Here is a 15,057-nt window from a genome sequence, read left to right on the forward strand (position 1 = left end):
TACACTGTATTCTGTTTAATAGAGTTTAAATGACATGATTAGTGAATGAAATATTTCCTAAACTCATTAAGCCTTTTTGTGACTATATTAAAAATAATTTATTTTGTTTCATATTGTTTTTTTATTCAAATATTTGACAAAATTTTCCCTACGTCAATAAAATAAAGTCAGTTTTTTACTGTTTCCAGGTTTTTCTTTATAATCATAACAATTAAATATAATATAAATCTGCATTATCTTTTATTTGAATTATCATACACATTAAAATGTAAAGTATAAGCTAGAATAGCACTTTTTTCAACGAATATTTTAATGACATTATATCAAAATAATTCCTCTTAAATATCACACAACATATGATTGGGAAGTATAGCCATTTCTTGGAGGTATAATATTTACAAAAATACCATTAATTCTGTTTTTATCAGAAGTTAAAAAAATGGAACAATTCTAAAACAATGGTTGGCTGTCTTGATATTGAGTACACTAAGACTACCGCTCTGTTATATTGAAATAACGTTGCAAAAAGAGGGGTTCTGAAAGTAATCTACCTAATTTTTTTTAAAAGAACCAACAAGTACTGTCAGTATCTTTTTTCTTGTAATCTAGCAGACAATCAAATCATAACACAATTTTCATGATAAAATATTCAGGTTTCTACTTCACATTTTAAAAAATATACTGATCAATAAAATGTTCAAAATTTTACTTTGTACTAATTGAAAAAATATGTTGTAATTCTTATTTTAAAGTTACATTTTTATCCCTGACAAAATCATAGACGACTTTTAAAGGCATCTTATCTAAACTTTTTGAAGAAAAACTTAAAAACGTTAATTAAGTATGAAAACTATTTTCTTCGATTTTTCTGAAGTTATTATTGCATTCTATGGGTTTTTTTATTATCATTTACTTATATCGAAAGTGCCAAACATTGTACCCTAACTTATTCATTTAATAAAAAACTAACCGTGCAGTAGATTAAATCTTTGTTTAAAAGATTATAAAATTACTAGCGGTTATCTAAATCTAGGGGGATAAATTGACGGACAGACATTTTTTTACCTTGAATTGTATATATTTAGGTGTTTATTATAAAGAATACCTTTTATTTTAGAGTTGTTTATATGAATAAGATCAACCTCTCTGACCACAGACTAGAGAATGTTCTCAAGGCAATCATCAGAAATAAAATCACAAAGGAAAATATTTTGCCAACAACTACCTACAAATATTTAGTTTCAAGTTTCACCTGGAAGGGAGTGGACATTGGACTGTAAATTATAATTGTCCCCAAAGATCTATCATTCTTTGGTTGCTAAAGATTTGAGACTTTTCATGAATCTTGACTTTATTGTCTAAACTTGAAGAGGTTTGTGCATAAATTTCGACCACACGAAGCCGCTAAACAGGAATTAATACCATAGTTTTTCATTTTACTATCCACGGAAAGCTGCCTTGAATAGGATGCGATAATTACGTAACTATTCTGTTTTAATATGTTGGAAAATTTATTATATTTCACAGGAATTACACGTCTCCATGGTTGATCTTTCACAGGTATAGTCACTAAATACTGATCTACTTACTTTGTTATTAAGTAGTTAAGAAATTTTAAGAAGCAGAGTTAATCTATGATTCACTTTGTCTGTCTGTCTGTCTCGAGGAAATGGTATTTACTCAGGTGATATTTAAGCTAGACCTTTGATTTTTCTGGACATATACCTAATATATTTTGATGAAGGATTCGTGATTTTCTCTCAAGTTTAATATCTTGCAATTATATTTCCTATTTCTTCTTTTTTTTATGTCCACCGCTTGATAATTTACTTTTTGTTTTTCAATCCATAATTCTTTGTGCTTCTCTACTTATGGATGTTGCAATCCTTATTTTTATTTATTAGTAAAAAGTAAATTAATATGAATTGTGTGCTGTCGAAAAAAAGGACTACTTAAGTACACATGTTCCTTCTGAAAAGTGATTTTTTTAAAATGATTTCTGTCCTAAGTATTTGACAAGAAAAGACAAAATTTTGTACTAGGTACCAGCCAAAGTGTTTAAAGATCTAGTGGACAACTTGGAGTTTCTTAATGTCAAGAGTTGCTACCTCGATGATACCCACGTTAGGTAAGCATAATTTTACAAGGTATTTGAATTGAAATGGATTAATTTAAAAGAAAAAGCTCGTTTTTCCCTTCTATAGTTTTTCTTTTTAAGTAATTAACCTCTTTAACATTTGAATCAGAATGTTTTTTGAGTAAATTATTTCCAGTTTTTTATGAATATAAAAATGTACAATAACAAGATTAAAACCAGTTTTTTAGCCCGCGCCATTGGCATCTCGGGCCTAAATTGTACATCTTATATCCGCGGAAAGTTGTTTATAATATGATGTGATAAATAACAATTTTAGGTACTTATTCAACATGGATAAGGACAGGAAGGATGGTGGAGCTAGGATACAATTCAGGTTTCTTTTAATTTTCATTACTACCTACTATATCTCTGGCTGGCGCAAATACAAAGCTTCCCTTAAAATTAGGGATCTTAAACAATAAAACAGTGGCTGACAAATTGATCATAATCACAAAATGTGATAAACAAAATTACCTACCTCTTCTGCAAGTTAAAATTATTGGTGGATGTGTTTGAATACTGAAGATTTTGACCAACCACTCAAGATTTGATTAAAGTCTTTAAAGTTTTTAAGCCAACGAATGAGTGAATGTTTTGAGTACCCGTATAGTTCACAGTCCTATGTCCGATATGGTTCATTTTTACAGCGGAGCTTCTCATAGATCCTGGAAAAGTTTTTAACTATTTAGAGGGTGGGTACCACCACCCACCCAATGGGAATCACCCATCACGGTTGGACCCTCAGATGTAAAAACTTTATTTTAGTGTTTGGCCAAAATGACTTAGCAATTGTATCTGTAAGTACGTCTAATAACACCCTTTGCTATTTTTGAAATCTTTTTTTTGAGGGAAGTATAACTTCCACATTTTTGACAATAATTATATTTTTTTAACATTTCAAAGTAAAATATAATAAAACTTAAACGATTTTTCTTGAATTATCAGTTGAAAATTTCATCAAACATGCAATTTAAGTGATGAAAATTTAATAAAATCATTTTTTGAATGTTTAGAATTACCAATTTTCTACATTTAAAACAAAATGTTAACAAAATTTAAAAACATTTTAACATATAACTTCAAAAATCAATAACATTTTATAAAAAGATGTTTTAAAAAATAAATCATTAAAAGGTATTAAAATGCATTTGAAATTAGTTAAAATTAAAACGAGAACATCTTTTACACTGTATTCTGTGTAATAGAGTTTAAATGACATGATTAGTGAATGAAATATTTCCTAAACACATTAAGCCTTTTTGTGACTATATTAAAAATAATTTATTTTGTTTTATATTGTTTTTTTATTCAAATATTTGACAAAATTTTCCCTACGTCAATAAAATAAAGTCAGTTTTTTACTGTTTCCAGGTTTTTCTTTATAATTATAACAATTAAATATAATATAAATCTTCATTATCTTTTATTTGAATTATCATACACAGTAAAATGTAAAGTATAAGCTAGAATAGCACTTTTTTCAACAAATATTTTAATGACATTATATCAAAATAATTCCTCTTAAATATCACACAACATATGATTGGGAAGTATAGCCATTTCTTGGAGGTATAATATTTACAAAAATACCATTAATTCTGTTTTTATCAGAAGTTAAAAAAATTGAACAATTCTAAAACAATGGTTGGCTGTCTAGATATTGAGTACACTAAGACTACGGCTCTGTTCTATTGAAATAACGTTGCAAAAAGAGGGGTTCTGAAAGTAATCTACCTAATTTTTTTTAAAGAACCAACAAGTACTGTCAGCATCTTTTTTCTTGTAATCTAGCAGACAATCAAATCATAACACAATTTTCATGATAAAATATTCAGGTTTCTACTTCACACTTTAAAAAATATACTGATCAATAAAATGTTCAAAATTTTACTTTGTACTAATTAAAAAAATATGTTGTAATTCTTATTTTAAAGTTACATTTTTATCCCTGACAAAATCATAGACGACTTTTAAAGGCATCTTATCTAAACTTTTTGAAGAAAAACTTAAAAACGTTAATTAAGTATGAAAACTATTTTCTTCGATTTTTCTGAAGTTATTATCGCATTCTATGGGTTTTTTATTATCATTTACTTATATCGAAAGTGCCAAACATTGTACCCTAACTTATTCATTTAATAAAAAACCAACCGTGCCATAGAAAGAAATCCACCTTCCCCGCCTTTAACAAATTTTTTTTACTTTCTCCACCACCTATAGTACCCCTAGCCTAGGGGCGTTGCCACTAGTAATATTCTAACTCTGCTTCTAATTTTAGCTGTGAAAGTACCCAGATTAACGATACAATATCCGCATGTGATGATATATTTGTGCGGGACCTACTTCCAAATTTGTTTTCATCTGTTACAAAGCTCGAGTTTAAACTGGTAGATTTCTCAGCCATCTCTACGGAACTTTGGTGGTTTATGATAAGGTATTACAATCTTATTTTTTTGTAGAGAAGATTCTCTACAAGTCTTAGAATAAGTTTTTTGGCTTGTTAGTCTGTCTGTAATTGACTTTGATTAGTTGAAACAAAAATAGTTAGGGTACAATCGTTGAAAAGAATCAAGTAAATTAATGAAACAATCTGCCTAATTGTTTGTTAAATTACGACATAAACAAGGACGATAACATGCATAATTTAAATTCTAGAAACAATGGAGTTGCTACGCTTCTAAATTGTATAGGTATAACTGTTACATGAATCATACAAAATTTAAAATTGATACGATAGTTTTAACATGCCTAAATTAACAATAAGAGCGAACTGTTACGTACGGACAGACCGACCTTAATAATAAAAAAGCTTTGCTTTAAAAAAAAAATTGTTTAGGAGAATGACTGATAATCTGGAAAGCTTGTCGATTGAGGGAATGGGGCTGGATCTAGGTAATAATGGATGTTGCACCAAATTTTAATGTACTCTAATTATGAGATGAACGAACTTACCAGCAAATTCGGAACCTAAATTTACACAAATTTTCCACTGTCAAATTATGCACTAGTGACCTAAGCACAAAATTTGGACTCTTGAATAAAGATATAAAGTCGAGATTCCCAATCCATTTACTAGGCTAACAGGAAAACAGTGTAGAAACAATAGCTACTCTTAAGATGTGACCCGTGAACGTGGCTCACCATGTAGCGCATCGGCACGTTGTCGGGGAGGTGATAGGTTCGAAACTTGGCTTAACACCACATCATAACTAAAGACGTTATACATGGTTCCTACTGCTGTTGTGTCAGGTGCGCGAAATTTATAGTTGTGGGTAGTGGGATTGCCTTGGCCCAAAACAGGCGCAACTCATCACCATGCACAGTTAGGACTCAGGTCGTGCAATTAAGGAGTTGTTTGTCTGATCGGTGTTAATTAACCTAATACCCCGGGTGTCAAGACAGAAAAAGAAAGATTTGGCTCCCCTGCCTTAGATATCCTGGCTTGTTGGACCTGACGTTAAGTGGTCCGTGTTACAGTAATTTCATTTAATGATCGTTAATAAATTATCAATTAGGTACTTTTAAATCATGTACAATTAAAGGGATTGTTTAATGAAGTGCATTTCAGAAAATTGATTTAAAGCAAAAGTTACAAGTATTCCATCAAACATATTTTATTTTGTATTACAATAAATAAAAAAATGAGACATCACAAAATTAGTCATAATGCTGTTTTTTTTTTGAAAATAGCCATCCTATCACAAAAATATGATTTTAAAGTCCTGATATTTTAAGTATGGTAGTGCGAATGGGGCGCTTGTCCAATATTATGGTATGGAGATTGCTCTTCTATGAGTACTACTAAAAATCCTACTTTTATTGCAATACACATAGACATTCTCATCGTCGGCTCGTCAATTTAGAATGCTTATCCCTCTATTCCCACAAGTATAATACGAATTTGGTTGAGCTGGTGGTAGCTCAACAAAAGACCCACGCGAGGTATTATATTGCTTTAAACTAAGAATAAATGGTTGGTTATGATATTCGATCGGTATTATATAAGTATATTAAGCACTCAAGAAGGAAGATGGTTTTATAAAGTGTATTTACATTACAAGTGAATAAGTTAAGTATGAAAATATTTACAGGATAAGTGATAATAATCATAAGTAGTGTAGGACAGAAAAGTGCCTCAAGTCCTAAGCATTGAATTGTGCTAAGTGTTAGAATTCTAACATAAGGCCTAAGCTCAATTCATGCTAAGTACTGAGGGTCCTAAATTTAAACTACAATGCATGCCAAACAACTAAGTCATTACCTTTAAAGCCAGAAGAACTTGATGGTTAGAGAGTCAATAAATAACTGAGATATTTTAAGAAGTGCAAGCTATAACATCAACTAATAATAAGGATCTAAGCGTTTGTCTGTTTAATAAAGTGTCTGTGCGTTAACTTGTGACGTAAATCAAACTATGGTTGTAGGCATACATACTTGAACTAAGTGGTTACATGATTACTTTGACAATAAACATAATGTTTTAATAAGCATATAACATTAATAAATCACATACAATTTACCATGATTAGGCTAGCGTTACCCATATATGGTATTATATTGGTAAAGATAGGCCTATAAATGCATAAAAGATACAAAAGGTGCCTCGGGGCTAGCTAAAGTAATTGTGTCCTGTGCCTGAGTTGTGCTTGATAATTGCAGGGGCACGTCAATCAAATATTTAGATTCTACTCTTATAAAGTGTAAACTTTATATTAAACATAGGTGGATAGACTAGATGCGAAGCATTTCTGTAAAAGTCTTATTCGTACGTTCAAAGAATTTTGAAAATTGGGGATCGCATCTCCAAGTACATGTTAGAAAATTAAAATTCTTTCAAATATATGCCATATAAATGTAGTTTAAACCAATGAACAGGTAAACATATGCAGTTAAGTATAAATGCATTTCGTGCAACTACCCCTTTAAATGTGTTATAAGCTTGTTGTCGCAGCGGATAAAAAGAATTTTTAATTGCACAAATTATAAAAATCTTTTCTTTTATAGGATATATTTGTTTATTGGTATGTTTGAATCATGGAAAGAAAACGAAGTAGCGGATTTTTCGTATTTTCCCAGTAGCGTTTCGCCTATTTCTAGGCCCTGCGGGGGGCTCTAACTTCGTTTTCATTCCATGATCCATATATTCAGTGAACATACCCGGAGTTGAGCTGGCTGCTGCGCTGGTCAGAGTAAAGGAACTCCACCTATCTGGGCCTGACATGTCTCCAAGTCAATGGACAGTCTTCTTCCAAAAGGAAACTTTAATACCTATAATTTCAAATAAAAAAATTATATAAATAAGACCCATCCTGAAACATAAAGAAAAATTACCATAAAACTCTATACCTAATATTTTTTAGAATCTGAATTGGTGAAATAATATGACATTCGGGACGTTTTTCACATTTTACATTGTATTGGTAATAACGGTGTTTAAGCAACTTTAATTATAAGTAATTACAATAAAAAAGTGTCCTTTTATAAACACCCCTTATATCGTATCGCATACTTCAATTATTATTAAATGTGATTTTAACAGATAACATCAAAAACACAAATTCTTGGTTTAAGGTAAGTTTTTTTAAAATTATATGCATAACAACTCCATTTGATTATCCAATGTTGATTACCTAATTTGCTTCAACTACTATGTATATTTAGCAGTGAACCTAATATCAATCAGTATTGCATTTGTCATTTTACCAACTCGAATATACTTTAGAGTTAAAATGTAAAAAAATAAAGGTACTAAGAAAGAGAGGTAATGTCTGATTGAGCCAATAGGAGAATCGCATCGGTACATACATTTAATCTCATTGGTTGAAATTGTGTACACAATTTGTTACGAACGCATGTTTTTTTTTCATTTCATACATAGATAAAAGTCAGCTGTAAACAAACATATTTTCTTAGTAGAAAGGTTTGCGGAATCAGAATTAATTGCCTAAAAATGTCGTCTTTAATTTGAAAGCTTCAGACAGAGGTGGATTCTTTAAAAAAAAGTTAGGCTGGCTACTCGCTGGTGAGGCAAAATTATTTTTGAGAAAAATCCTCCTAAATCGAATAAAAAAATTTACAAAACCTAAATAAAATCTTAAAAGGGTTATTAACGTATGATTTTGTTTAATTTTTGTAGATTTTTAATGTGCTTTTGGATGATTTTTCACAAAAATAAGTTTGCCTCACTATCGAGTAGCGAGTCTATTATTTTTTAAGAATCCACATCAGCTTGAGTCGAAAGTAAACAATACTTTTGTCTGCTAGAAATGTTCCTTCTTAGATTTGACGAAAAAAGGGTTCAGAATATGCTTCTATTCCTATATTTCTATTTGTAAAAAGAACAAAGTGGTTGTTTTTTTTTAGGAAGGGAGGGGACAATTTACTGTAAATTATACTGATTCCTAAAAATAAACACGTCCTTTTCATTTATCAGCTAAAAATCTATGGAAATTAAGTTAAATCTTGATATATAATGTAGGGTTAAAAAAGCAGTGTCTTAACTTTACTGACAATAATTTTAATCTACATTTGGTATGAGCATGAATTTGTCGTTCTTGTTCATTGTTTAATGATTGAAGATGATCCCCAGGTTTCATTATACTTATACAGTAATGGTAGAACGTTAAATTTTTGTTTCATCTTTCTGTAAAACTAATCTTAATTATATAGAATGGTGAATTTATCTGGCGTGGATGTCAAATTGGTTGGACAGGCACTTGCTAAAGTCAGGTAATGTTATTTATCACATCGTATTATAAACTGCTTTCCGTGGATATAAAAATATACAACTTTAAGATTAAAGCCAGTTTTGTTAGACCTAAGACGCCGTAGGCACGGGCTATTATATGATTGAATATTTTTTATTTCCGAAGAAAAAAAGAAATAATACAATACGATACACTATTTTCAGCATGACTGAGAACCGGTTCTTATCCACCGGATATAAATCGGTTCCAAAGCCATACTGAAAAACCTTGTCAAGTTTTTAAATTTTTTACTTTTATGTAGTGTTTAACATATAAATAACCGTATTTCTCAATATTTTCTATTTTGAAAAATTAGCGTTGACCGTTTATTTTAAATATTTGTGTGACTCGTAAGATATCGAAAGTAGAATCATAATTTTCAGGATCAAGATTTGTCATTATCATGGATGGGGCAATATATTACAACCCCTTCTTTCTCACATAGACACACATACAATTACTTTATTTATATGTATTTAGGAATGTAACTCTTAATTATGTCTGCTTTGAATGTGACCAGTGGAATTATCTCTTTCAAAATATCTTCCCATCAATTCCCAACGTTTCTGTGGTCAATATCAATCTTTCTGAAATACAGGTAAATTATGGCAAATAAGAATAGGACAATGAATGATAAGTTAGTCTTTCAATGGATAAAGGGAGGAGGCGGATGTGCCACTTTTTGAAACCAAAATTAAAAGTCAACAAAGGAACTCAACTAAAAAAAGAGTTACAGGTCTGAGATTTTGCATGGCAGTTGCTTTATAGAGGTACAATATGGAACTGTGAAGAAACGGCGGCGCAACCGCCAAAAACCGCCGTTTCCCGCCGAATTTTTTTGCAGTTTCTCGGCGGTTTTCGGCGGATGCGCCGCCGTTTCTTTACTGTTCCATATTGTAACCCTATAAAGCAACTGCCATGCAAAATCTCAGACCTGTAACTCTTTTTTTAGTTGAGTTCCTTTGACTTTTAGTTTTGGTTTCAAAAAGTGGCACATCCGCCTCCCCCCTTTCAGTCTTTTTTAGTTTGTAAATTTGTTTTATAGGTATAAATTTTAAAATCAGTGATTTTCTTTACTTTTTTTGTAACAAAACAGCACCAATCAGACAAAATGAATTTTAAAAACATTAGCTTTTAGTAGATATGTTATCAATCTATAATACAAAGTAGAACGATGTCTGTCTGTCTGTCTGTCCGTCTGTCTGTCCGTCTGAAGCTTAAGATCTCAGTAATCGCTGAACCGATTGGGCTCTACTTTTCAGGGATTATACCTACTGGTCCTGTGATGGTTTTAAGCTATTTTCCTGGGAGGTGGGACACCCCCAACCCCCCAAAAACTAAAAAAACCACCCCCCCCCCCTCCATTTTTTTGCAGGAGATTTCATTGGTCCTTCTTATTTTTTTTACGAATTTCACCTTAACTTTTTTTTATCACCTCTTGGGGCAAAGCCCCTAGAGGCTAGGGGCGAATCCGCTAGTTATTTAAAAGTAACAGTCTGTGTGTACTGTGTAGGAAAGGGTCACGCTAACCGGTTATCGATATGGTTGTTCTTTACAGTGAAGATTTTTATATGGTCTTGGGAAGGTTTATTACAATTTCGGGGGAAGAAATCACCACCCTCCTAAGAAAATTGTCCCTAATTTTTTCCCCTTTTTCCTTTGACAAAACTAAAATCGAAAAAGGGGGGCGGACTTCCCACACTCCCGACACTCAATTGCCCCTAGAAGCTTATAGCAACAACTAGTAGAAAATAAAGCAAAAGAATAGCTAATTTAGCAAAATAATGTTATTCTGTAATATAAATAAGCAAGTTTGTCAAAATATATTTAAACCATACGCATTTGTTTAGGATGAAAGTATTGGATGTGCAGCTCGATGGTGTACAAACCTCAATTTATCTTCCACATATCTCAATACGGATCAAAGGAACAAACTCAATTGTAATTATTTAACTTTTGGCCGTCAGTTACCTAATAATTTTATGTTAAAGTTGATCCAAGTTATAAAATTATTTACCTATATAGAATGTGTTATCGTCGGAAAATAATATGTCACTGATGGATTGATTGGCCATAGTTTTATAGGGTTTGGACCTAAGTCGTCATGGAGAAGTTTGAGACAAGTTTTGTATAGACACTAGGGCCAGCTCAAGCTCCACGTTCATGTACTGTATGCCTTGACCCGCTATCTCATGAGAGCCCCTCATTATTACCCTACTTTCGCCGAGTACAATCCACGATGCCCCCTTTAATATATCATAACTATTGACTGTTGATCGGTCAGTTGTTTTTAAACATACGAACTAGTGGGATTAAGATAGAAACAAGGATGACAACATCCATAAGTAGCGAAGCACAAAAAATCGTCGATGGCAATACGTACAGGTAGATTTAAAAGGTTTTTACTAAAATCAAGAATAGATTTATTGGATAAAATAAACATGAAACCTTGTTTTATTTTGCATGATGACGATGGTCTAAGTAAATTATATCAAAGATGCTCATAACAATGGGAAAAATTATTTTGATACTGATATCCTATAAAAGTTTGAAAATTGCATCAAAATAAACAAAGATATGGGGAAAATAGCCAAAAACCTAATAAAAGGCAGTCTGGCCGTCATGGTTGTTTTATTAAAACGACAAAAAATTTTATTTTTAAATCCTTAACTTAAAAAATTTGGAAAATCAGACCATATACACTGAAGATATGGAAAAAAGTGTTAAATATATAAAAATAGCCTAAAACCTGCCAAAAAGGCAGTCTGGTCGTCATGGTTACTTTGTTTAAAAGACGGGAAATTTAATTTTAATATCTAACACTGAAAAATTTTGAAAATCGGACTATAAACACTGAAGATATGGAGAAAAATGTTAAATATATAATAAACAGCCTAAAACCTGCTAAAAAGGCAGTCTGGCCGTCATGATTGTTTTCTTTAAAAGACGGGAAATTTAATTTTGATATCTATAACTGAAAAAATTTTGAAAATCGGACCATAAACACTGAAGATATGGAGAAAAATGTGAAAAATATAAAAATAGCCTAAAACCTGCTAAAAAGGCAGTCTGGCCTTCATAGTTGTTCCTTTAAACGACGGGAAATTTAATTTTGATATCTGTAACTGAAAAAATTTTGAAAATCGGACCATAAACACTGAAGATATGGAGAAAATGTGAAAAATATAAAAATAGCCTAAAACCTGCTAAAAATCGGTCCGAACGCCAATGATGTTTTATAGTCAATTGTGCTCCTTAATGATGGGAATGTTGTCAAAAAATTTCAGCATTCTATCTTTTATAGGAGCTGAGTAAATCCCATTTTCCCCATAGCGTTACGGACGGACTGACTGACTGACTGACGGACGGACGGACAAAGTGAATTATAGAGTAGCTTCGCTACTAATAAAGGTTGAAAGCAAACTAAAACTGAAAAAAATCAACGAATCATTACTTTTGATTAACATTGAGCTGCTTTAGAAACCTTTTGCTGAACAAAGTTAAAGAAAATACTCGTTTATCCTCACTTAACCTTGCAGGTAAGATATGAATTGTTGTGTTTTCAACAGTGCAGTGTTTAAGAAGTGTTTGAACAAAAAAAAGTAGAATAATTCGAAGAGTTTTTGGTCATACTAAACAGGGAGGAAGGAGACATTTATTACAGTAGTACCCAAAGTCTTACAATAATAACCTTGTGGACTTTTCTTGAATTTTGATTGCTTGGTTCATTTATTTGAATGTCCAGTTCAACGTTTCATCCACAAATTGTAATCTACAGAAGGGGTAATTTTGTGTATCATTATTGGGGATGTATATCAATTTATCGGCCATTGTGTTAGCCCTTTAGATCCCTACAATTACATACTCGCAATAAAAGAAATCCCTTTATTCCGATAAAAAAAAGTCTGGCACCCATTAACTTATATAAAAAAAATATGGCGACTACATCCCTAGCATGTAGGGTATCCTTATACGAAGGGTACGGAAGGGACTAGAAAAACCATTCCAAGACTTAAATATGAAAATAGAATAGCCTGTAACTATCATAGGACCACTATGAAGCTTGCCTACAACAGAGAATCTAATCTGTTCAGCGGTTATTGAGATCTTAAGCATCAGACTCTTACTACTTTATAAAATAGATATTCTTTTTAGGATTGAATCTTGCGGATATATCAGCAGATCTGCTGGCCAATGTAGTTGCTAGTGTACCTGTAGTAAATCTGGCGGCTACTAAGCTGGCAAGTAAACAGGTAATAGACAGCTTATACCAATAACAATATTAATTCAAGAAAAGATCACGAAATCTATGAAAATTTGAATTGCGATAAACATTTTGTATATTACCTATAATTTTTATCCATTTTCATTTATATTTAGGTTACAGCCATCTTTTCTCGCCTGCTTGGATCCTGCAGGCTGAGAGAGCTGGACCTTGGAGGCCTCAGTCTTGGCCAGGTTCCCTCAAGACTTCTTGCCCTTGCACTTTCAAGATTAAGGTGATGAAATATAAAATTTTTTTTTCTAACTATTTGTTTTTGGACCTACGTAGTCATTAAATGGGACGAGACACTTTTTTAGAACCGCATATTTAGGTAGTTTGGCCTGTTTATTTTAGATGTCCTTCATTATTTCACTATAATTAAATATTGTAATATTTTTTTTCTTCAGACGAGTGAATCTCTTGAATACAATAATGAGCAGAGACCAACTTCATGAACTAATAAATCAGATAAGAGACAACTATTCTGCCCTAGAATATCTAGCCTTTACTAGGTAATATTTATTTATACATATGATAAAAGAGCTACTATTAGTTGATATTTAGATATAATACAACTATTCTGCCCTAGAATATCTAGCTTTTACTAGGTAATATTTATTTATACATATGGGAGAGCTACTATTAGTTGATAATTAGATACGAAACAACTATTCTGTCCTAGAATATCTATCTCTTAATAGGTACCTATTATTTATTTTATAATAAACAGTAACACGCCGTTTTCACTCCACAAGGGGAGCATAGGCCGCTGACGATTTGTCACTGGTTCTGTAACAATGTGGATTTTTTTTTTATGGATATGGGATAGAGTTGTCAGACCTAGGCCCATAAAAGCGTTCATTTTCAACCCTTTGATTGCACGACCTTTGTCTGAGAAGTCCTAACTATGCATGGAAGTAAGTTGCGCCTGTTTTTGGGCTAAGGTAATCCCCCTACTTTAACCATTTATGTCGCGCACTTGACATAACGTCTTTAGTTATGACGCGGTGTCGGACCGAGTTTAGAACCTATCACCTTCCCGACGAAGAGCGGATGCGCAAATGCTACAAATAATACATGACTTCAAATATTAAATTACACTTTCAATCAAATTTTCCGAGAGAGCATTTGAATTATAAAGCGAGTTATGCATCATATGTAGAAATTAATTAAACAATGCATTAGAATTCATTCACCATTCTTATGCGTTCAAACAATTATAAAGAAAAATATTTATTTTATCAAAAGAGTTTAAATTTCTAAATTAGTTTGAAATTAATTTGCCACTACATTAACTTTATATCCTTTGTGTAATACCTAATGTTCTACAGGCCATGTACTGGTAATTGTTTTTAATTACCTAGGAAAAGTTTTGGTGCTTTCCTTTTTAGTATGTGCCTAGCGAGAACAGAACCACTCCCCTGTTTAAAAATATATACCTATTGTTAATATGGAGGGTAGTTTTTTTCTACATGGGTCCCTAACTCCCATAACGTAATCAAATCTAACTTAACTTTACCTAACAAACACACGAAATACTAACCGCCGCCCCTTACCTTATTTTCAATTTATTTCAAAATAGGGAGGGGGGATTTCTGTGCTCGACTAGTCACTTTGAGGGAAACAACTATAAAGTTAGTCATTACAACCTGTTCAGTAATTTAAAAGTTTACAAGATGATAAAAACATACCCTGTGTTCTGTTGATCCTTGAATCTCTACTCTAGTCTCCCATCAACATACACACTTAAAAAATTAAACAAATAAAAGTTTGTAGTTGTGACTACTGGGGTTACTTCTGTATCTTTAGCCTTTTTATCATTAACCTTGCACTAGTGCTCACCTTAATAAATCAAAATTAAGAATTATTCATTTTAAAAAGTTGCCTATAATAAAAAATTGGGTTATTTT

The 15,057-nt window shown here is 31.8% G+C and overlaps 1 protein-coding gene across 1 annotated transcript in view; it reads left to right on the forward strand.

Annotated features, from left to right (window-relative positions):
* The window catches only part of LOC145330168 (uncharacterized), a 30,855-nt gene that overhangs the window by 8,692 nt on the left and 7,106 nt on the right, over window positions 1-15,057 (forward strand). The window contains exons 7-21 of the mRNA XM_080174762.1: window positions 1,118-1,200; window positions 1,526-1,560; window positions 2,043-2,128; window positions 2,415-2,471; window positions 4,416-4,571; window positions 4,974-5,029; window positions 7,286-7,390; window positions 7,675-7,708; window positions 8,807-8,866; window positions 9,364-9,481; window positions 10,734-10,808; window positions 12,362-12,422; window positions 13,039-13,136; window positions 13,264-13,382; window positions 13,555-13,659. Coding sequence (XP_080030888.1) covers window positions 1,118-1,200; window positions 1,526-1,560; window positions 2,043-2,128; window positions 2,415-2,471; window positions 4,416-4,571; window positions 4,974-5,029; window positions 7,286-7,390; window positions 7,675-7,708; window positions 8,807-8,866; window positions 9,364-9,481; window positions 10,734-10,808; window positions 12,362-12,422; window positions 13,039-13,136; window positions 13,264-13,382; window positions 13,555-13,659 — 1,248 coding nt within the window. The remainder of the gene's footprint in view (window positions 1-1,117; window positions 1,201-1,525; window positions 1,561-2,042; window positions 2,129-2,414; window positions 2,472-4,415; window positions 4,572-4,973; window positions 5,030-7,285; window positions 7,391-7,674; window positions 7,709-8,806; window positions 8,867-9,363; window positions 9,482-10,733; window positions 10,809-12,361; window positions 12,423-13,038; window positions 13,137-13,263; window positions 13,383-13,554; window positions 13,660-15,057) is intronic.

This window comes from Acartia tonsa, chromosome 10 (assembly GCF_053477335.1).
Source record: "Acartia tonsa isolate MP-2025a chromosome 10, ASM5347733v1, whole genome shotgun sequence".
In the NCBI taxonomy this organism is placed as follows: Eukaryota; Metazoa; Arthropoda; class Copepoda; order Calanoida; family Acartiidae; genus Acartia; species Acartia tonsa.